At 33.2% G+C, this 19,169-nt stretch overlaps 1 protein-coding gene across 2 annotated transcripts in view; it reads right to left on the reverse strand.

Annotated features, from left to right (window-relative positions):
• The window catches only part of LOC106134715 (sushi, von Willebrand factor type A, EGF and pentraxin domain-containing protein 1), an 88,744-nt gene that overhangs the window by 35,144 nt on the left and 34,431 nt on the right, over nucleotides 1–19,169 (reverse strand). For both annotated transcript variants that reach the window (XM_060945689.1, XM_013334827.2), the window contains exons 2-3: nucleotides 16,577–16,655; nucleotides 11,976–11,997 (exon numbers count right to left, since the gene is read on the reverse strand). In XM_060945689.1, the coding sequence (XP_060801672.1) occupies nucleotides 11,976–11,997; nucleotides 16,577–16,648 (94 nt within the window). In that variant the 5' untranslated portion in view covers nucleotides 16,649–16,655. The remainder of the gene's footprint in view (nucleotides 1–11,975; nucleotides 11,998–16,576; nucleotides 16,656–19,169) is intronic.

Here is a 19,169-nt window from a genome sequence, read left to right on the forward strand (position 1 = left end):
GCTTAATAAATTTGGTTATGTCCTGGTTAAGTTACCCTTGATTTCTATAACAATTGGATCGATCGACCAGCTGTATACTTTTTATAGAAGTTCTCACTTAAGGTTGTCACCACCATGGTTATTAACAAGGAAGTATTGTGCAATATCGGAAGATGCACGGAAGCATTTTAGTCCATTCACAGCCTATCAAAAATTATGTTTGCGGTTACCAACTGTCTGACGGTGGCTTTGAGAAGCTTTTGAGAAACATCTTACCGACAACACTTGACAACTAGAATTTGTGGTTGCACAGGAATACTGACAGTAACTCGGTTACGTACCTGAGATGTTACGTTATGTAGGCATTTAGTCATTTGCGAGTAATGCTAGCGTAAGTACAAGCCATGAGATGTGTTACGGAGAAAAACCATTACAATTAAGTACTATGAGTTTGATTTTACAAAAAAAATTCGTTCAATATTTTTCAAACGGTAGGGTAATAATTATAAAATTATTTTTGTGAAAACATTTTTAAAGCGGCAGTGCAATACATAGAATAGGTATAATAAGAAGGTTAGAAAAATTTCTCAATGTAATTTGTGTTTAATGCAAATAGCAGTTTTCTAGGGTGTAGGACGAAACCCTAAAGCAACAGAAAACAGTCCTAACCAAAACTTATAAATCACACGTGCAAAGACAGAATATGTTCAAGTAAATAGGCAGGAGATAAACAACGTTTTATTCAGAACATTGACAGACAAAAAACGCCACGTTCGCGATGTGTTCGAGTGGGTGGCGTGGTTGAGTTTGCAGAAAACCTTACGTCGTTCAGCTCCAAATTTATGGACAACAAGACCTCCTATTTGTACGTAAGGGCCGTAAAGAAAAACAACCTTTTTACAGACTCTTTTACTACGCAACATTCGGATTCGTTAGCTTGTGATGTATCAGGCTAATCAAGTACTTTGTTGAGTACTAATAAAATGTTATCCATGAAAAATTTTATATATGTAAAGGTAACATAATGAGATGAGATGAGAATGAGAAAACATGGTCATTAATTTTCCTGATATTTCAAGTGTACCTGTGAAGTTAAGTTAACTTTAAAGTTATTAAGTAAAAACCTTCTTTTGACAATAAAAGTACATAACAAGGACAATTTACTAGAAAATATTTGATCAGAACCATCCGTCTCAGGCGAAATTATTATCGAAAGGAAATTGAGAAAGTTTTCAAATAATGATTAAACTTTCATTAGTCTGCAAACCTTTTATAACACTTAATAGTTTCTCAGAATATTTTATTTTAAGTTCCAAGTTAGTACTCAATATTTTTCCATAGATCTGAGTAAACCAACTTACTTCTTTGACGACGACGGACGAGGACGAGGACGGCCTCTGTGGCGCAGCCGTTGTACGCTTGTCTGTGACACCGGAGGACCCGGGTTCGAATCCCGGCCAGGGCGTGATGAGAAAAGAACTTTTTCTGATTGGCTTGGGTCTTGGATGTTTATGTATATAAGTATTTATTATAAAATATAGTATCGTTGAGTTAGTATCTCGTAACACAAGTTTCGAACTTACTTCGAGGCTAACTCAATCTGTGTAATTTGTCCCGTATATATATTTATATATATTCTTTCCTTCAAGACAAAGTTAAATCTGACATTCAATATGGGTTAGACATTTGGAAGACATTTCTCTTGATAAAATAGGCCGAGCTAGATCAAGTAGTCAAATCTAGACAAATACTCTTTTAGAATATTGTGTAACGTTAGAATATTACCATTTGTGTTCCTTGACATTCTTATCTAATTCTCTCGTATTGCGTTGTATCGTACGTTTTAGGGTTTTTTACCTAACCTATTGGATTCTACGGGATTAGTGTAGTATTTTCCCGAGAATTTTTGCAAAAAGAAAACAATATCGGTATCGACGAAAATGTTAAGTAACTGCTTATTATACACACATAGGTGATCATTTCTTTTTTTCTTACCTTCGGGATAAACCGAGCTAACAGTCTTGAAAATAATGGAAGGTTGATTGCATATTATATTTAACTTACCTACAACATAAAAGTATTGAAGATTAAAATATCGTCAAGCTGTCGTAACCGCCTCGTTGGTTCTAAATCTAGGAAATGTCCGTTGCATTTATCTTGAGGCGATCTAAAGCTTCATAACTTTGCCCGGGAAGGAATTCTTTCGTCGTATATTGGACAAAGCCGTTTATTTTGTTCATCTCGCCTTTTCTTAATAAGGTATATTATTTAAACAAATCAAAATCATTGTCTATGTTACAGAGATGTCTAATAATAATGAGAAATGGTTCTGGGTGGACCAAGTTTTATGGTCACAAACTTACCTATTTGCAAAGCAAAAGCAACGATTGGTATTCAAAATTTTTACCAATTTAAATAATATAAAAATGCTAGCAGCATGTTCATAAGATAATGAAACCAGTAGTTACCTTTGGGACCTACAATGCGGTAAGGTTATATAAAGGCTTTTTTCTCAGGCTTAGCAAATATTGGTTTATTTGGAACAAAGGTAATTTTAGGTTAGTACGTAAAAAAAAATTGCGAAAAGCTTGAGGTGTTTGCGTTCCAGCTAAAGTTATAACTAGGATAAGGGGGCTAGGGACATCAGAAAGCTATGTCTCTCTTTCCAGCTTTAAGGTTAACTGGATTGGTAGAAAGAGAAAGAAGAAAACCTTTGCCTTGCATTGATATTGCCTTTCAAAGTTCGCGAATAACCTGGTGAGTTTATTTAGAATCAGTTGTCAATTCTCAATCGTATAAACAGATCAATCTGGCTTCAATTTATCACTGTATGGCAGCGCAGTCGGAGCAGACCGGATTCTGAAGGCCCATTCAGCCCTCCTGTTATTCGCATACTGATTGTCTCCAATTTGGACGCGTTCCCGCTGTTAATAAACACACGATATGTGATGTCACTATTTATCATTTTTTATATGGAGTCGGCACATAATGTTCTATCTAATTGGTTCTGTCGCTTGCCATATCACTAATTTCGCCTTTTATACTAATATTTTACGCTATGATATAAAATATGATGTCAGTTATAGCCTGTGGCTCCCTCATCACGTCTTTATCCCTAGTCAAAAAAAGATTAAAAAATCACCTAGTTGGTTGGGCAATGTTCACCAAGGCCTTAAAGAAGAATCCCAAATATATTATTCATTAATGTATAGACATTGCAAAGTTTTTTACAGATTTGTTTTATCGATTCACTAATATACATACACTACGTCTTATAGACGTCATCTCTAGAATCGTCATCGTAGAATCTCTTGTTGGTTAGACAGAGCCAATAGTCTTGAAAAGACTGAATGGCCACTTTCAGCTTTTTGTTGGAATTGATTGGAGAGAAATCCCAAGTTTATAAGCCGATACCTCAGTCGCCTTTTCCGACATCCATTAGCAAGATATGGAGTGGTTCTATTCTGGAGTGTCGGAAACCACACGGCATTTATACAAATATGAAATCTTGAATATGTTCCTGAGTAAGTGACAATGGAAACACGCGCCGTATAATATAGTGCCCAACACAAGTGACTATCGATGTTGCATTTGCTGAGTCCGTGGGATTACCTCTAAATTCAGATTGATTCGATCAACTATTGTTGTAGACTATGTATGGGTCATTTCCTAATGATACACTATCATCATCGGGCGTCTGTGGTCGACTGAAATGCGCAATTCGTGTGAGGACCACATGTTCAGATCCTTCCTTGGCCATGTACCAGTGACTAATTTCTGAGTTATGTACATTAGTTTGAGTGCTAACCGATGCTCTTATTGTGAGGCAAAACATAGCCTGCACATTCAGACAACTGGATGTGTAACCATGATCGCATAGGTAGATATCTCTGCAACACGTTGATCTCCTTGACCATATCGGATCATCTATACAACCAGTTAGTAGCCTGAATGTGCACTGTGTAGGTTTCTTCAAGATGTTTTCCCCCACTGTAAGACCATCGGTTAGCACTCAAACTAATGTACATAACTAAGAAAAGAGCCATTACATGGTACATGGCCGATTTTCGGTATCAGGCTGCGCTAAAGACAAAAGTTATTTTTAACCGACTCCGTTTTAAATTACGCCAACATCAAGACATTGACCTTAACCTCTCTGGTTTTCTATTGAGGGAGCTTAGGCGTCAAGCTTCAAGCAGCCTACATTTACTAATGAAAGTTATCTGCGGATTTGCGTGGGATTATAGCCTTCGTTTTCTGACGGTGTGATAAAGTAACGAGCGTACAGAAACGACGAGACTATGGAAATCGAAATAAAAAAAAGGACATATCTAATAAGGAATTGATTTAAATCATGGAATTTTTGCTATACATCTTAATCGATATTAATATTAAATGAGCGAAAGTGTACAACTTTATATGTTCTATTAAATTCTTAGTGTTTAGATACTATCGAGAGATTGTAATTTCGTGGTCGTCATAAATTAATAATGATAATCCTTCTTTGTATATCAATTACACACAAATATAATTTTATTTTTACGTGGCCGCGACTATGGTGATTGGTATTGTTGTTCTTAGAGTCCTAAAATATTTATTAATTTCTGAATTCAAAAAACGATGTGTATCGACTATTTAGGAGAAGGCAGTAACTAGCATTTTTTGCTTCCTCTGTCAAGGTTTAATATTGTAGCTCTTTATATTGTAACGAAGACTACGTGTGCTACTGAAATTTCTATTTATACTTTTTATATTTTATTTTTTTATTAGCGACCATCCTCGGCTTGGTACGTGTACGTGAACCATTTCTAGTTATATAAAACTTCCTCAGAAAACACTCTTTCCAAAATTTCAAATATAATCCGTCCAAAAATTTTAGCGCTTTCATACAGAAAGAAAAATAGAGGAGGCTTTACTTTATAGTATAGCGCCATAGTCTTCTGTTCTTTCTTTATTTTGTACTGGATTGTTATGCAACATAGATAAAAGGGTAAATGGTAATTACTTCGACCTCTGTTGCTTGTACGAAATGCTTAACTCATCAATTTATCTCTCACGTTACGATCCGTTTATTAGACCTTTCTTTTATTGTTTTTATACGATGTTTCGCGTGAGTAAGTGAAATGGAAAAAACTCTTTATATAGTGTGTACAATTTTAAATTCTTTGAAGTTCTGAACAATCAAATACAAAGTAAAAATATTTCATAGTTATAGGTAAAATGTTTTATACTTTACTTATAACTAAGTAGAGAAAATAAAAGGTACCTACAATTGAAATGATAAGAAATGTTTATCAGCTATGAATAATAGTAATTATTAATATTTAACCAAACAGGAATAGTACTAAATCCTTGTGCTTTACAGTACAGTCAATTATCAGTAGGCACATTAAATTTTAAGATGGTTGAAAGTTACCAAATAATAATTTTTACATTCCAATTGATAAGTTCCTCATAAAAGTTTGTACATATATGTATTATCTGGGATTAAGATACCAAAACTACAGAATAATTAAGATACAAGACGTCGCATTGCTAAGTTACGTTACGTCAGTTAAGTTAACGTGTCACATAAATAATTACAAGTACCTTTTAATTTAGTAGAGTGCCTCCTCTAAGTTACCTGCTGAAGTTCATTTACTGCATTAATAGCCTAGGAATAAGTACTATTGGTAACTCGACGACTTGTCACTACCACGATTATTCTGTTATGAATTTGTAAAGAAATTATGGGCATTAAAATCTTCAGTACGCTACGAGTACATTATTGGTTTATCAAAGTGAGTACAAACAGAATTTATTTTCTGAATTTTCTCTTTTTATCGATAGCCAGGAAGAAATACGATTGTTTGATGGTTCTGATAAGGCTGCCACTTAATTATTTATAAATCTTCCATAACCTATGTATATTTTAACTAATTGGTGATTGGTTCAACTATAATGACAATTTTTTTTTCACTTACGTCGTTTGGTCGCAAAAATTCGCGTTCACTTCTATTGATTGTCTTCATAAAATATGCGTGGGTGTAATACAATCGACATTGTTCCACAAAGTACCTATTTGCCGGGGTTCGCACTCCGTCATTAAATAACAATCGGATAAAAAACGGAAATTGAATAATTTATTGCGTGAAATGGATTTCTGAATAATATCTTCCTGATTGAATTCCTCTTTCTTCCTATCATTGTACCTTTTGTCAATTGTCAATTAGGCGGGATCATAACTTGTTTGAAATTTGCCTGGCGTATCGCAAATTGAGCACGACCCGACGAATATTGGTCAAAGCCTTATAAGTGTAAATACTGATTTTGGTTTGTGTGAAATTATATTGTTAAGCATAGGTAAAATGATTACTAGAACTAAATCAAATAGACTGCTTATCGTAATCGCGGCATATTATTATGTCTCTTGCATCTGTTTGCATTTTTGCCAGAAGAACTCATAAATAGAGTTAAATAGACAATATGGATTCATTCAACAATAATTATAAATCAATGTGCTGATTTAATTTTACCCATTTCTTTCTCATTTTCAATTCAATTTCCTCTAAGAAATATTTTTTGCCAAAAAATACATTTCTAAAACCATAGTAAGATTTAAATAGTAGGTGTGTACTACACAGATTAACTTGTTCCTTCGACGGTGAACGTGGATTCAGGAGCACACACTAATCCAGAATTCGAATTAAGTCAATCCGTCTACACCGACATTTGTAACATTCTTGGCAACATGCTGCCTACAAACTTAGATTGCCACCTCCTGGGTTATGCATGCTTTTGATATGAGATTAACATGGGAATATCTCATTCATGTAGATCAATTGTTGCTATTGTAAAATGATCTTAGTCGAACTTGTTTGCTGTGTTTATGATTCCATTCTAATATCTTTATAAATCATACATCTTAATGCATGAATCTAATGAATGTGGATGAAACGCAAGAAGTGCACAACGATCGTAGTCAGTGGAAAGATGTAGTCTCTGCCTACCCCTCTGAGAAAGAGGCGTGATTTTATGTATGTTTGTATGTTGTATATATAAACGATTGTAAGGAAAAACCAGTAAATTTTCCCTACTGTGGCAACTACGAGAAGTCGTATCTTAGTGCATCCATAAACCACTTATCATTCAGCAGTCAGCATTGTACATGTGTATAAAAATATAAGATTTTGATCTTAATATTCTTCTAAGTAAGTTACACTAAACCTATACTAAGCTGCAAGTAAAACCATTAACCTCTACGAAGCACTAGACTTGATGATTGGTTAAACGAGAAACGCCAGTGATTATAGAGGGCGCCACGTGTGCGGCATCCGAGGCAATTTCCCGCCGTAATTATGTGGCGGCTGAAAATCAACGACATCCTATTTTGGTAGACTCCTTGGTTAGACCACAGACATGCTTATATTTAGATAAGAAAAAGGCGGAAATAAATTTATTGATTAACATGATTTATAATTAAATTTTTATCCCCAAATGATAATATAAAATAAACACCAATATCATTGCATTATAACTCTGGTTAAAAAAGTATCAAGAATTTAATTCAAACATAATAGTTTTGAAGGTGAAAAGTTAAGTAGCGTTAGCAACAACCAAAACAACACATTTGTCAACGTACAACCGAACATTATATTAAAATAATAGATATACAAGTAAAAGAAAATAATTATTCTGTGGAAAAATCGGTCTTCAATTTTCATTTGTGGTCTATGGAGATTTAGGATAATGGACAGCTGTGTCGTTGTCACTTATAAAGTAAGTAACGTACAAACGTATGTAAGTACTTTTATTAGAATTGAGAGCGTCTCTTGACGACAGGCTGGCATTGAGAACTAAATAGGTACGAAATGATAATTCGCTTTTAAATATTTTTGAACCACATATTTATGTACGTGAAGTTTGGTAATGGTATGGCATGATTATCTCTACTGAATAAAACATTATTTTAGTGAGCAATAAACTTTTAAGCAACAAGGCTTTTTTACTCTTTACTCTTAGCATCGCATGCATTCTCAATTATAGCTAGTCTAGGGTAAAAGGCATTCAAGCATTTTCCGTTAGTTTTAGATTTGACGACATATATTTTCAGATGTTAGGTGATATTTTCTCTCAAATGATTTTCAGTTAAAAATGAATGGGGATCCTTTCCGACTTCCAACTGCCATTAGAATGCCGTGTTGTAAGGATGTTGATTATAGAACGATAAATCGTTAAACCGCAAATTGTCGCTAAGGAAGTGAAGAAAATGGTAAAGGAATTTAGTTACATACATACATACATATAATCACGTCTATATCCCTTGCGGGGTAGACAGAGCCAACAGTCCTGAGCGGACTGATAGGCCACGTTCAGCTATTTGGCTTTATGATAGAATTGAGATTCGAATAGTGACAAGTTGCTAGCCTATCGCCTAAAAAAAGAATCTCTAGTTTGTAAGCCTATCCCTTAGTCGCCTTTTACGACATCCATGGAAAAGAGATGGAGTGGTCCTATTCTTTTTTGTATTGGTGCCGGGAACCACACGGCACATATTTAGTTTGTCAAACGATTTGAATTTAATATTGATCTTCCCTAAAATATGCATGGTAGATTTTGTACCTGCTTAACTTATCGCGAAAAGGGTTGTGTCTTATAATGAGAGATTAACTAGAAGCCTCATAATCTATTTACACAGATGAAAACTGTGGACGGACTTTGTTGACTTTTGGATTAAAAATTAAAAATGAAAGGATCAATTAATTGATTTTTTTAACGAAAGTGAGGCCCCGGGATAAGATGTAATAAATAAAAATGATATAATAATTCAATTTATTACACCGATTACAAAATGGAAATATCGATTAAGATAGAATCTGAAGAATCTGAACAATGGCAACATTGGCTTATTTTAATGTCAACAAATACGTATAGATAAGGAACCATCGCGTGCTTTTTAAGTTTATTTATTTACATTAATTGTTAGTAATACTATTCTCTTCTAACCATGACATTGGCAGAATCACCGAAAGTCCGGTGGAAGCCATAATATAGAAATGAAAGAAAGAAGTATGTATATACTAAAAAGAGAAAAATTAAAAATGGACTAGCTCTAAAAGATGACACAATTATTGCGATTGAAGCATTTCCAAAGTTTTACTATATAAAACGGATTGGTATTTAGAAAATCTATTGGCTAATTCATTCGTTTCAATTAAAACATCAACGTAAATGACAAATTGTCCGCACCGCCTGGTTTTGATGGCAACTCGTCACTGACTTCTATAGTACTGGATAGAATTGAGATTCAAATAGTAATAGGTTGCCAGCCCATCCCCCAAAAGAAGAATCCCAAGCGTATAAGCACATAGTCGTATTTTACGACATCCATCAGAAAGAGATGGAGTGGTCCTACTCTTTTTTTTATTGGTGCCTTGTACCACACGGCACTTATATACATTTCATCATATAATTTCGTCGATTTAGCAAAATACTTTCTTTTCTTTTTATTTAAAATGCATATTACTTATATTTTACACTATAAATTAAGTTCTTTAGTCATAGTAAAGTGAAAGCATAGAAATAAATAAATTGTTCTCCAGTTGTATTAAAATTAAATAATGATTAATGCTTAGTACGACATACATTTTAATCTTGTCAATATAAGCATCTGTACCTTTTTTTTTAATAACCAAATTTATCCAAATGCCTGATCAGTCTAGTAATAATTTAAGTAAACAAGTCTTTGGAACGTGGGGTGGGATACTTCCGTTCATGATTATTGCTTGCTAAAGTTAAATTTGAATATTAGTCGATAGATGATATTGTACTTTCAGAACAAATTTAATTTTATTCATTTCATGCTCAATTCTATAATTAAGCCTAACAGCAGCCTTTCAAGACTGTTGGCTCTATCTACCCTGCCGAGGGTATATAGACGTGATTATATTAATGAATGAATGAAATCATGCTTTAAAAAAGGGTAATTGTAATTGACTAGTTATGAAAATCATAATGTGGGATGTTTTCTTATCGAAGCCTTTGTTAATCTTAAAACAGATGACTTCGTTTCCCCCCTACGGGAATCAAATCTGTTAACAGCAGAGCTAGGTCACGTCATGGCTCATAACCATTTAGTACCTATTGGCATCGTGAAATGGTGTCGCACTCCGTTGTGGCTTTGGTTTGTAACGAACTTGTACTAATCGTTTGTATGTTTGTCTGCTAATTGTATAACAAAAAATAGCACCCGAAATTGCGTCAATACTTGTGCATAACCTTATTTGGAAATGGTTTTTTTTTTTAATTTTCTTTGCTTGTTCGTATTTGATCCCTTCGGGGTGATCATGAGTAAATTCTGCAATATTTTTAAATCTTCAAAAACAATATAATTGGAGATTGCTGTGTGGTGCCTAAAGTAGTCCAAACTTGTACTTCAATGTACAATTAATTTTCCTGTTTTTTATATTTCTCAATTTAGTATTGCTTTGAACGATCTGCCTTGGGCGTGCTTGTTGCTTTAGAAGAAAGATAAGCGTGTAATCACACAAAACATCTCTCAATGGCATTATTAAAGTTCATCGATATCTGTTTTCAGTTACTCAAATATTTTTTGTCATTGACTTACACGATCGACATGTTAGTATCAACATGCTAATTTTGCAGGCGACCTACTGACGAACGACGAGTAGTCTAGGGATCCTTCAAAGATTTGTATAAATTTTCTATTTATTTTTAGATTGGACATAATTATTTTCACCTCGCAGTACTCAATTTCATTGACATATTATAAATAAAAAACGCAACAAATATTATAAATGCGAAAGAAAGTTTATTGTTTGTTTGTTATCTCTTCACGAGTTATCTACTGAACCGATTTTGATAAAATCTGGTACACATAAAGAATGGAACTGTAAGAATAACAAAAGCAATTCCTACGGGAGCGAAACACCGCACAAGTGCTAGTTGATATTTTATAATAACTGACAAAAACATATAGAATTAGCCTTGTTTTATTTCTGTGATAATCCTATAGCCATATAAGCTCATTTTCTAGTCAAACACGTATTGTATGGCGAAACTTTGAACACTGAAATCAAGCACTTGGATCTTAGACTACATAATTGGTTAACATCGTAGGAGTGACCTATGAGACGATCGAGTGCAAGATGTGTCGCCATTGCATTGTTCTTTGGTCACAATTATGTGAAGTGAAAATGATTTTGCAATCATAATTTTGTGTTCCATCGCAAATTGAACCCTTGAGATGAATATATCATGAACATCACAAACACAAAGTATCTCTTCGATATGCGTGTAGCATCGTCACCTTCATTGTCACTTACTATCAAGTGAAATAAAAAAAACCTACCATCGTAATTTGGCCATGAAAATAAAAGTTACAGTTAACAGACGCTCAGTTCTAAATGAGATCGTAAGTCTATCTATTAAAGTTTATATATTTATATGATTATATAATTTATATGATTAAGTTATGTCAAAAGCATGAATGAAAGCAGATTGACTAAGCAAAACTACAAAGGCAGTGTGAATGGGACTGTTGGAATACCTTGATCAAATAGGTAACGTTCTGGTAAAAGTACCCGAAACCGGCGGGCTTGCATTAAAGAGTTACGAATGTGGATAAAGCGAAAGATGTATGAATCGTATCATGGGATCGTAGCAAGTGGAAAGATGTGGTATCTGCCTATCTGGGAAATAGGCTTATTTAATTTATGTATGTAAGATTTGTGTTATCAATTAAAAACTATTTATATGTACATCTCATAGATCAAAGTCACATAATTTAGCCTGTGCGTAGGCTTTACGCAATTTCAGTGTTGGTTTGTTTGTGCCCACGTATACATTGTAAATCCCACGGTATGATGTTTATGTAAATCTTACATCTGTGTTGATTCCCATACTATATTATGTTGTAAGGTCATGCATCTACATTATTAGGGTGGAGATAAAAAAATTGTTAACGCCATAAGAAAAATGATAGTAAATAAACTTACCGGTCGGACATGTGAAGAGGTTCTGAAAAATAAAAGATACAGTATTAGTAAAAAGTAGTTAGGTAGGTATCTATTTGGTTCTAGAACACTTAAGCAAAATTTAATATTTGTAACACAATATTTATTACAAAATAAAAAATAAACATTCACTGAGGCACGATCCATTTTTGCAAATTAAAAAAAATTACATATTTAAATAATTTTTAACTTTATAACTGTAAAAATATTTTCATCATTTGTGTGTATTTAATTCACAAACATTTAATTAATAGATTTTAGATCGTTGGAATATTTTAAAAAACGAATATCATAAAAATATTAATGCGAGTATGAATAAAATATTTCAATGAGCTTAGAACATTTTCGCGTTAACCAATTGCCAATATATTTGCAGTATTGTTTTAATCTAGCTGATTGTAGAAATCCAAATCTGCGGTTTTGAATCAGAATAGATATACCGTTCCATATCAGCCTGGGAATGAAATATGGAATGGACAAAGAGAATAACTGAAACTAATAGTGACATTTTAAATCGTTTAAATTGTTACTGAACAATCAACTCTCTTAGTTAGAACTAGGTTTTGATTGTGGCACAGTGTGCGTATATTTGAAATTTGGGTAAATTACATTGCTTTTTTACATTTCGCATTTGTATGATCAGTTTTACGACTTCTTTCGTCTTAAAACTGAAGACGTCGCGAACCGGACAAAAATAGGAAATAAAAGTGCCGAAAAGTGGACCCCAGGCTCGAAGCGATGAGGCGCAATTGAGGACACACGGTGATTAATTAGTGATCTATCATAAAAATTACCATTTAAATCAAGTTTGTTTTAACACACCCAAATTATACCTAAATGTATATTTTTAATATTGCAATGTAATATTGCAGGAGCGGAGTCTCTCGGAGGCACTTTATTTATTGATTTTTGTTCATATAAAAGTAATAATCATATAAGTATTTAACAAATATACTAAAAAAAAACTTAAAGCGGTACCTATCCAACATAATTAAATAGAATTTCTTTTTTACAATATCTCGTTTATTCTCATTTTAAAATTTAAAAAGTCGTTGAAAGTTATGTAAGTGCATACATAATATTATACATATTTTGAGAATTATTTCATTATTAATTAAGCTGCATGAAAATTCCAGTAAGTATTCGTTCACATAAATGCAATTACAAAATATGAGCTGAAATTGCTTTTACCAAAATCAACACGAGGAAAGTGCAAACTCTGGCCGTGTTTACACATTCGAGTGACGCAGCTTTCAATTGACATATCGCATAATGAAGGCGGTATTTAAATAAGTACACGAATTACACACCTACTACTAATTATAAGCCTACGCCATTGATGAAGTACATCTATACATATAATAAAACTAGCTTTTACCCCGCAGCTTCGCCCGTGTGAATAGCGCCTACAAAATGTGACGAGTTAACGCCATCCACATAACGAAATTAGCACCACTTAAAAAAATCAACGAATTAAATGCCAACTACGAAAAGCGACGAATTTAGCGCCACTTACAAAATAATACAGGGTTTTCGCAAATCCGACGGGCACTTTAGTTTTTACCGGATTGTAATTTAAGGTACCCTATGTCCATCTCCAGACCCTTTTAATATATATATATTTAATATATATGTATATTAATTCAGAAGATAACCCGTGAAGAGATAAAACACAGACAAACAAATGAACTTATTTTCACATTTATAATATTAGTTGGGATTGGGATTGTAAATGACCGATGTCTGTATTTGAAAGATATTGCCAAAAATACTTATAAGACCAGCAGAAGTCAAAAAGTGATATTTAGAATATCCGTCTGTCTGTATGATTGTATTATCATTACGCGAAAACTATTGATCCGATTTGAATTTTAGAGGCTTGGCCTAATTTAATAACTGATACACAAAATCTCTTCTCCCATATCTCTAAGTGGGTAATACACAGATTCAGCTTTTGTTTTGCATCTGCCAACGCGGGCAACAATTTGTCCATAATAATATTAAAAATAGAAAAGTTTTAATTTTTGTTTGTATCTAAACTTTTAATCTATTGTACCTATTCATAAAGAAAACCTTTAGGAGTAATATAAACTCCTTTTTTCTGGAAATTTCTACAGTACGAAACGATAGCCACGTGCAAAATAGGAATGGACATTTCCGCAAATATTCGATGAAGACAAATCTATTACAGTGAATTTAGTTAGATCGTGATGTCAATCACTCAATCAATTTAAATTTATCAGATTTCTGTAAACTCGTTTTGTCATCAAACGTAACAATGTTATCTGCTTTTTAGCTCATCGCCTACAAGAAGAATCCCAAATATATTAGCCTTTCCCGTAACCGCCTTTTACGTCATCACATGCTAGTATTAAGTACAGACAACTTTTAAAAATAATTAAATTTATTTAGTTTATTTCCAATTTGTTGTTAATTTGCATTCTTTCTGGAAGTAAAAATGATTATTAACATTAATTAAGCGCTGTTACATACTTGAAATAAAATATCTGAATTAAAATACGGTAAAATAAGTTTCTTTCGGGTTGGACTGTGCAACAGTTGGTGAAAATAATTTCATATTTACAACGAGCAAACAAAAGATCAATATATTTTAATTAATAAGTTTTAATAGCAATAACGACCCAATCAAAAACAATCAATTTACTGAATTGGTTGAAATGCCATGTTCAGAATACGAATATATACGAAACAATTTATTTCCCGTGAATTTGCGCACCGAAATTTAATATGCCTGGACTTTTCTCATTAATTCTATGTGCAGAACTAATTGAAAATTCTTTCAGTAGTTTAAGAGTAATTATGAAAGAAAAAGAAGGCACATCACCGACGGATATTTCTTTTCTTATTATATGATATATTACTTTTATTTTATTTATCTATTTATCTTTATTTAGGCAACAAACAGTCGTTTACAAATAGAAATTTACATAATCTATGAGTACAATTTAAAGTCCTATAGTGCCCTAAAGTGATTACGTTTAAGGTTATAGGATATTTTACCAGGATCATAATAAGTACCTGTTTTGTGAGCCTGTTTCGATATAAATTTTACATACTCAGCACAGTAGAAAATTTAAAAGTTACTTTCGCGCATAGATTATCGAACCTTAGACTCCTTTATAGCGAGTCAGACTATTAACCAATTTACTGCTGTAGAGGTCATCATAAAAATCAATTAAACACAATAAGCATTAATTCGTATTCAAAAATCGGCGGATGTTTCTTCTTCGTCTCTCAATCATATCGTATTGTATGGTAAACAAAACAAAACTCATTGCGTTGCGATTTCGCAATGTATTGTGTACCGTACATATCAACTTTTACCAATTACAGTACTGTTAATAAATGAAGTCAGTCGCGCGCGACTTGAAGTAATATCAAACAAGCAATAAAACGGAATTTTTACAATATAATTTTAGGGTGTCTATCAGAATACTGTAAATTACATTGTAAAATGATAATATCACATTAACGTATTGATATTAAAATACCATAGTTACTAAAGATTGCTAAACGCCTTAGAAGCAAAACTACAAGGTCTAAAAAATTCGTAATTTAAAATACTTTATTAAAAAATCGTATTTTTGTGTTTGACTACAAAAAGACAATATAAAGGAGGCTACTGATCGACTGATTGACAAAAAACTTTATTATAAAATCGTCTTTATGTGTTTGACTACAAAAAACAAAATTAAAATTACAATGCACACGGTTAGTCTAGGACTTTTAATTTGGCATTTAGGTTACTTATATGGTCTAAGGGTAGATTACCCGAAATTTCTGCGGAAATTGCCATACAGCTGAACATGGCCTTTCAGTGTTTTCAAGGAAAGCTAATTTATACGAAGCAAAGCCTCATTGAACATCTTAGACTTAGACATTACGACATTAAAGTATTGAAACTTGAAATAATTAGGTTACGTTCTCCATGCGTTATAAGAGTAAGATTTAAAAAAATAGTAGAACTTTTACCATTTCATAAAATATTTGTATTGACATAAATGCCCTTTGGAGATGCCAAAAGCTTTTAATTAATACTCCGGGTCTGTATGCTAATGAGACACTCAGAAAAAGGTCCCTTAAGAGGTCACCGATTAGGAACTCTGCCAGAATTACATTTCATATTTTACTATCATAGAAATTGCCTTGTTTTCTAGTTTATTTACTTATTCTATTCCGTAATGACAGGATTCTTTTTTCAAATATTTAAAGGTGTTTTAATGTTGTAATTCATACTTCATCTTTCTAGTTGTAGTAAGTATCAAAGCACCTTGAAGAAGGCCATAATGATTTGTCGTGAGGGTTTGCAACAGGTATGGTTAGAAAAGCGCATATTGTGCTGTTTATTAACCCCCGTCGGAAAAAGAGAGGTGTTTAAATTTTCCAAGTACCTAATAATTGATAATGTGCCCCATACATCAAGAAACGTTGGATGATTTAAGAGAAAATGCCTCTGAAAAAAAAGAGAATACCTACAATTTTGCGAAATACCAAAAGACAATAAGAAAAACTGGCCTTGCACATACATAGTCACCTGAAAAAGCTAATTTGGTTTAACTTACCTCAGAAAAAGAGGGTGTGGCAATCAGGAGGAGCACGACGGCACACAGTGCCGCCGGACACCTTATCAGCATCGTAAATCTGCGGACAAGACGACATACTTTATATAGAGAGGTATAAAGCTCGCGGAACAATGTGAAACAACAAAACAGTCTGCGCCTGCTGCTTAAATTCATATTCATTTATATGCCAACTAAGTATAGGTACATTGGTCTTAAAGTTAGCAATGGAACTTAAAACATAGCAACTTTTTACAGGCATGTCAAGCCATTGTAAGTTTAAGTTACATCTAACAGCAATTCTGACTTACAATACTCAGGCTTCCGAGTTTTGCTTATAACATAGACAAGACTTATAAATATGGACAAGGGATAATATAGACATCATAATCATATATGTTTTTTCTTCATGTAACCAAACAAAGCGTATTCAAAATAAGTTTGAATCTATTGCCGGCAGCCCTGCATGCTCATTCACTCAATCCCCACTACATTTTCATTCAATCGGATATGAGTATCTGTACCGTTTCAACAGAGAAAGTAGAATTTAAATTCTTTTCCTCGAATCCCCGAGGGCATTCAGAACCAATCGTGTTGGAAGACAGGGTTTGAACATCTATCGCAAAAAGAAACTAAAAACTTCATCATGTCTCTAACTGTGGATCCGTGAAAAGGTTTTTTGCAGATTGAAATATTATCATTATTCGTGGTAAAGTCTTTGATTTTCTGAGCCTTGGGATTTTAAAGATCCTTTTACATTTATAGATCGATTTGATTCAACCTTTTTTTCATTGTTGGTTTATTGGTTTTTTTTATTATTGGTTTTTCATTAATTGTTTTCTTTTTTTTTAACTACGACATGCATTAGAACGAAGATAGGTGTTAGGCGACTACCTATAAGACATATCACAGTGAATTCACTGCTCAAAAAATCTTTATCAAATGTAAGGAAAGCAACGTTTGCTGTCTGCCTTAAATCAGACCTTGATATTTAAGACATATACTTCTCAATCTTTAATACTCGACGTCATAATTTTGATTCACCTACAGAATGAATTTGGTTGGAGTTTGATATGAAGCATAATTAAGCACAAGCCTAAAGGTACTCTTACAGGGAGCGCTTCAAGGAAAATAAATCCCGGTTAGCTTTTCCTGGTTCTTTGCTTTGTCTTTGGAAGAAGCAATTGAGAAATAAATTGAAGGTGAGGGGACTCTATTAAGATTATAGTTTGATGGATTTGACTGTGAATGTATTTTGTAGGCAACAAAACTGTTGTTTTGCCTTGTTATTCGCCGATTTATGATTTTTTTCATAAGTATTTAACAATGTCTATTTTGATTTATTGTTTTTTTATTCTTTCGGCTGTCTTTTTTTTTCAATTTGTTGGTAGTTGGCATCAAAGCCCGCAGTCGTTAGTCGCAAATTTTTTGTCTTTAATCTTGATCTACAGCAAGATACTCTGTCTGTCTTCTCTAAAAAGAAATATATTTTTTGCAAACCTTAATTAGATACATCAACACCATTACTACTTCCTGGTGGTTGTACCTGGACTTTTTTTTTACCACCATTGATGGTTTGGCCAAGGTGGTGCAGAAAAATCGACATCAACCAGGTGCTTAGTTTTGACTTTATAATAATATCTAATTACAACACAAGATAAGAATAAAAATAGTAGACAGTTAGTCACCATTTTGAAGTCATCGAAATTTCCAAGATTCGTTAATGTTTTGATTATTTAAAATTGAGTTCTATATACATAACTCCAAGACAACGCGAAGTCAGATTTAAAAATGGTGACTCATCCAACGATTGATGGCGTAACTCTATTGATGTTAGCGAGTACATACCTAAAATAATACAATAATAGTTATTGTAATGCAAGCTGCATACTATAGTATACTATACATAGAATAAGAGAACAGAATCTACGATAATTATTTCTTTATCATACCTAATACAACATTATCAGTGTACTGTTAAAATGATCGAAGAATATTCTTCTGTACAATCAATAATGTAAAAATTAAGAAATTTTATTTTAAACTTCAACTGTCTACAAAACGTTTTAATAAAATTAATAAAATTATATGAGAGGCCGTGCCAATCGACGGATTAATCTCAATAATATAAAAAAAATATAAAATTCTTATCGGTATTTCCGATCAAAAGCTGTCCTTATTACTTTATTTTTCATCAGGAAAACACGTTGAATTTTTCCGAGAACTACTAAGACGGGACGGCACCAGGAATCGTTGTTCCTCCGTCACGTACGATCGGAATGAGCAAATAGAAGGCGAATTCACTTCGCGAACGGAAACTAGGGCGAGGGCACACAGTTGAATGTCTCTGAGATCTAAACAATGTCGTGACTTTTTTGTTTAGCATTCGAAATCGAAGAAACGTATGGTAGGCACAAAGGGAAACGGCGTTCGTATTGGGAATGGTCGGATTAAGCGATTCGATATTTAAATGATTCGAATTTGAACAACGAATTCGGAATTAAAAATAATGTTGTATTAGTACCTATACATACATATTTTACGTTGGATTATTCTTTCTTTTTAAAATGTTATGCCCTTAAGATTATTTATGGTA

Source organism: Amyelois transitella, chromosome 9 (assembly GCF_032362555.1).
Source record: "Amyelois transitella isolate CPQ chromosome 9, ilAmyTran1.1, whole genome shotgun sequence".
NCBI lineage: Eukaryota > Metazoa > Arthropoda > Insecta > Lepidoptera > Pyralidae > Amyelois > Amyelois transitella.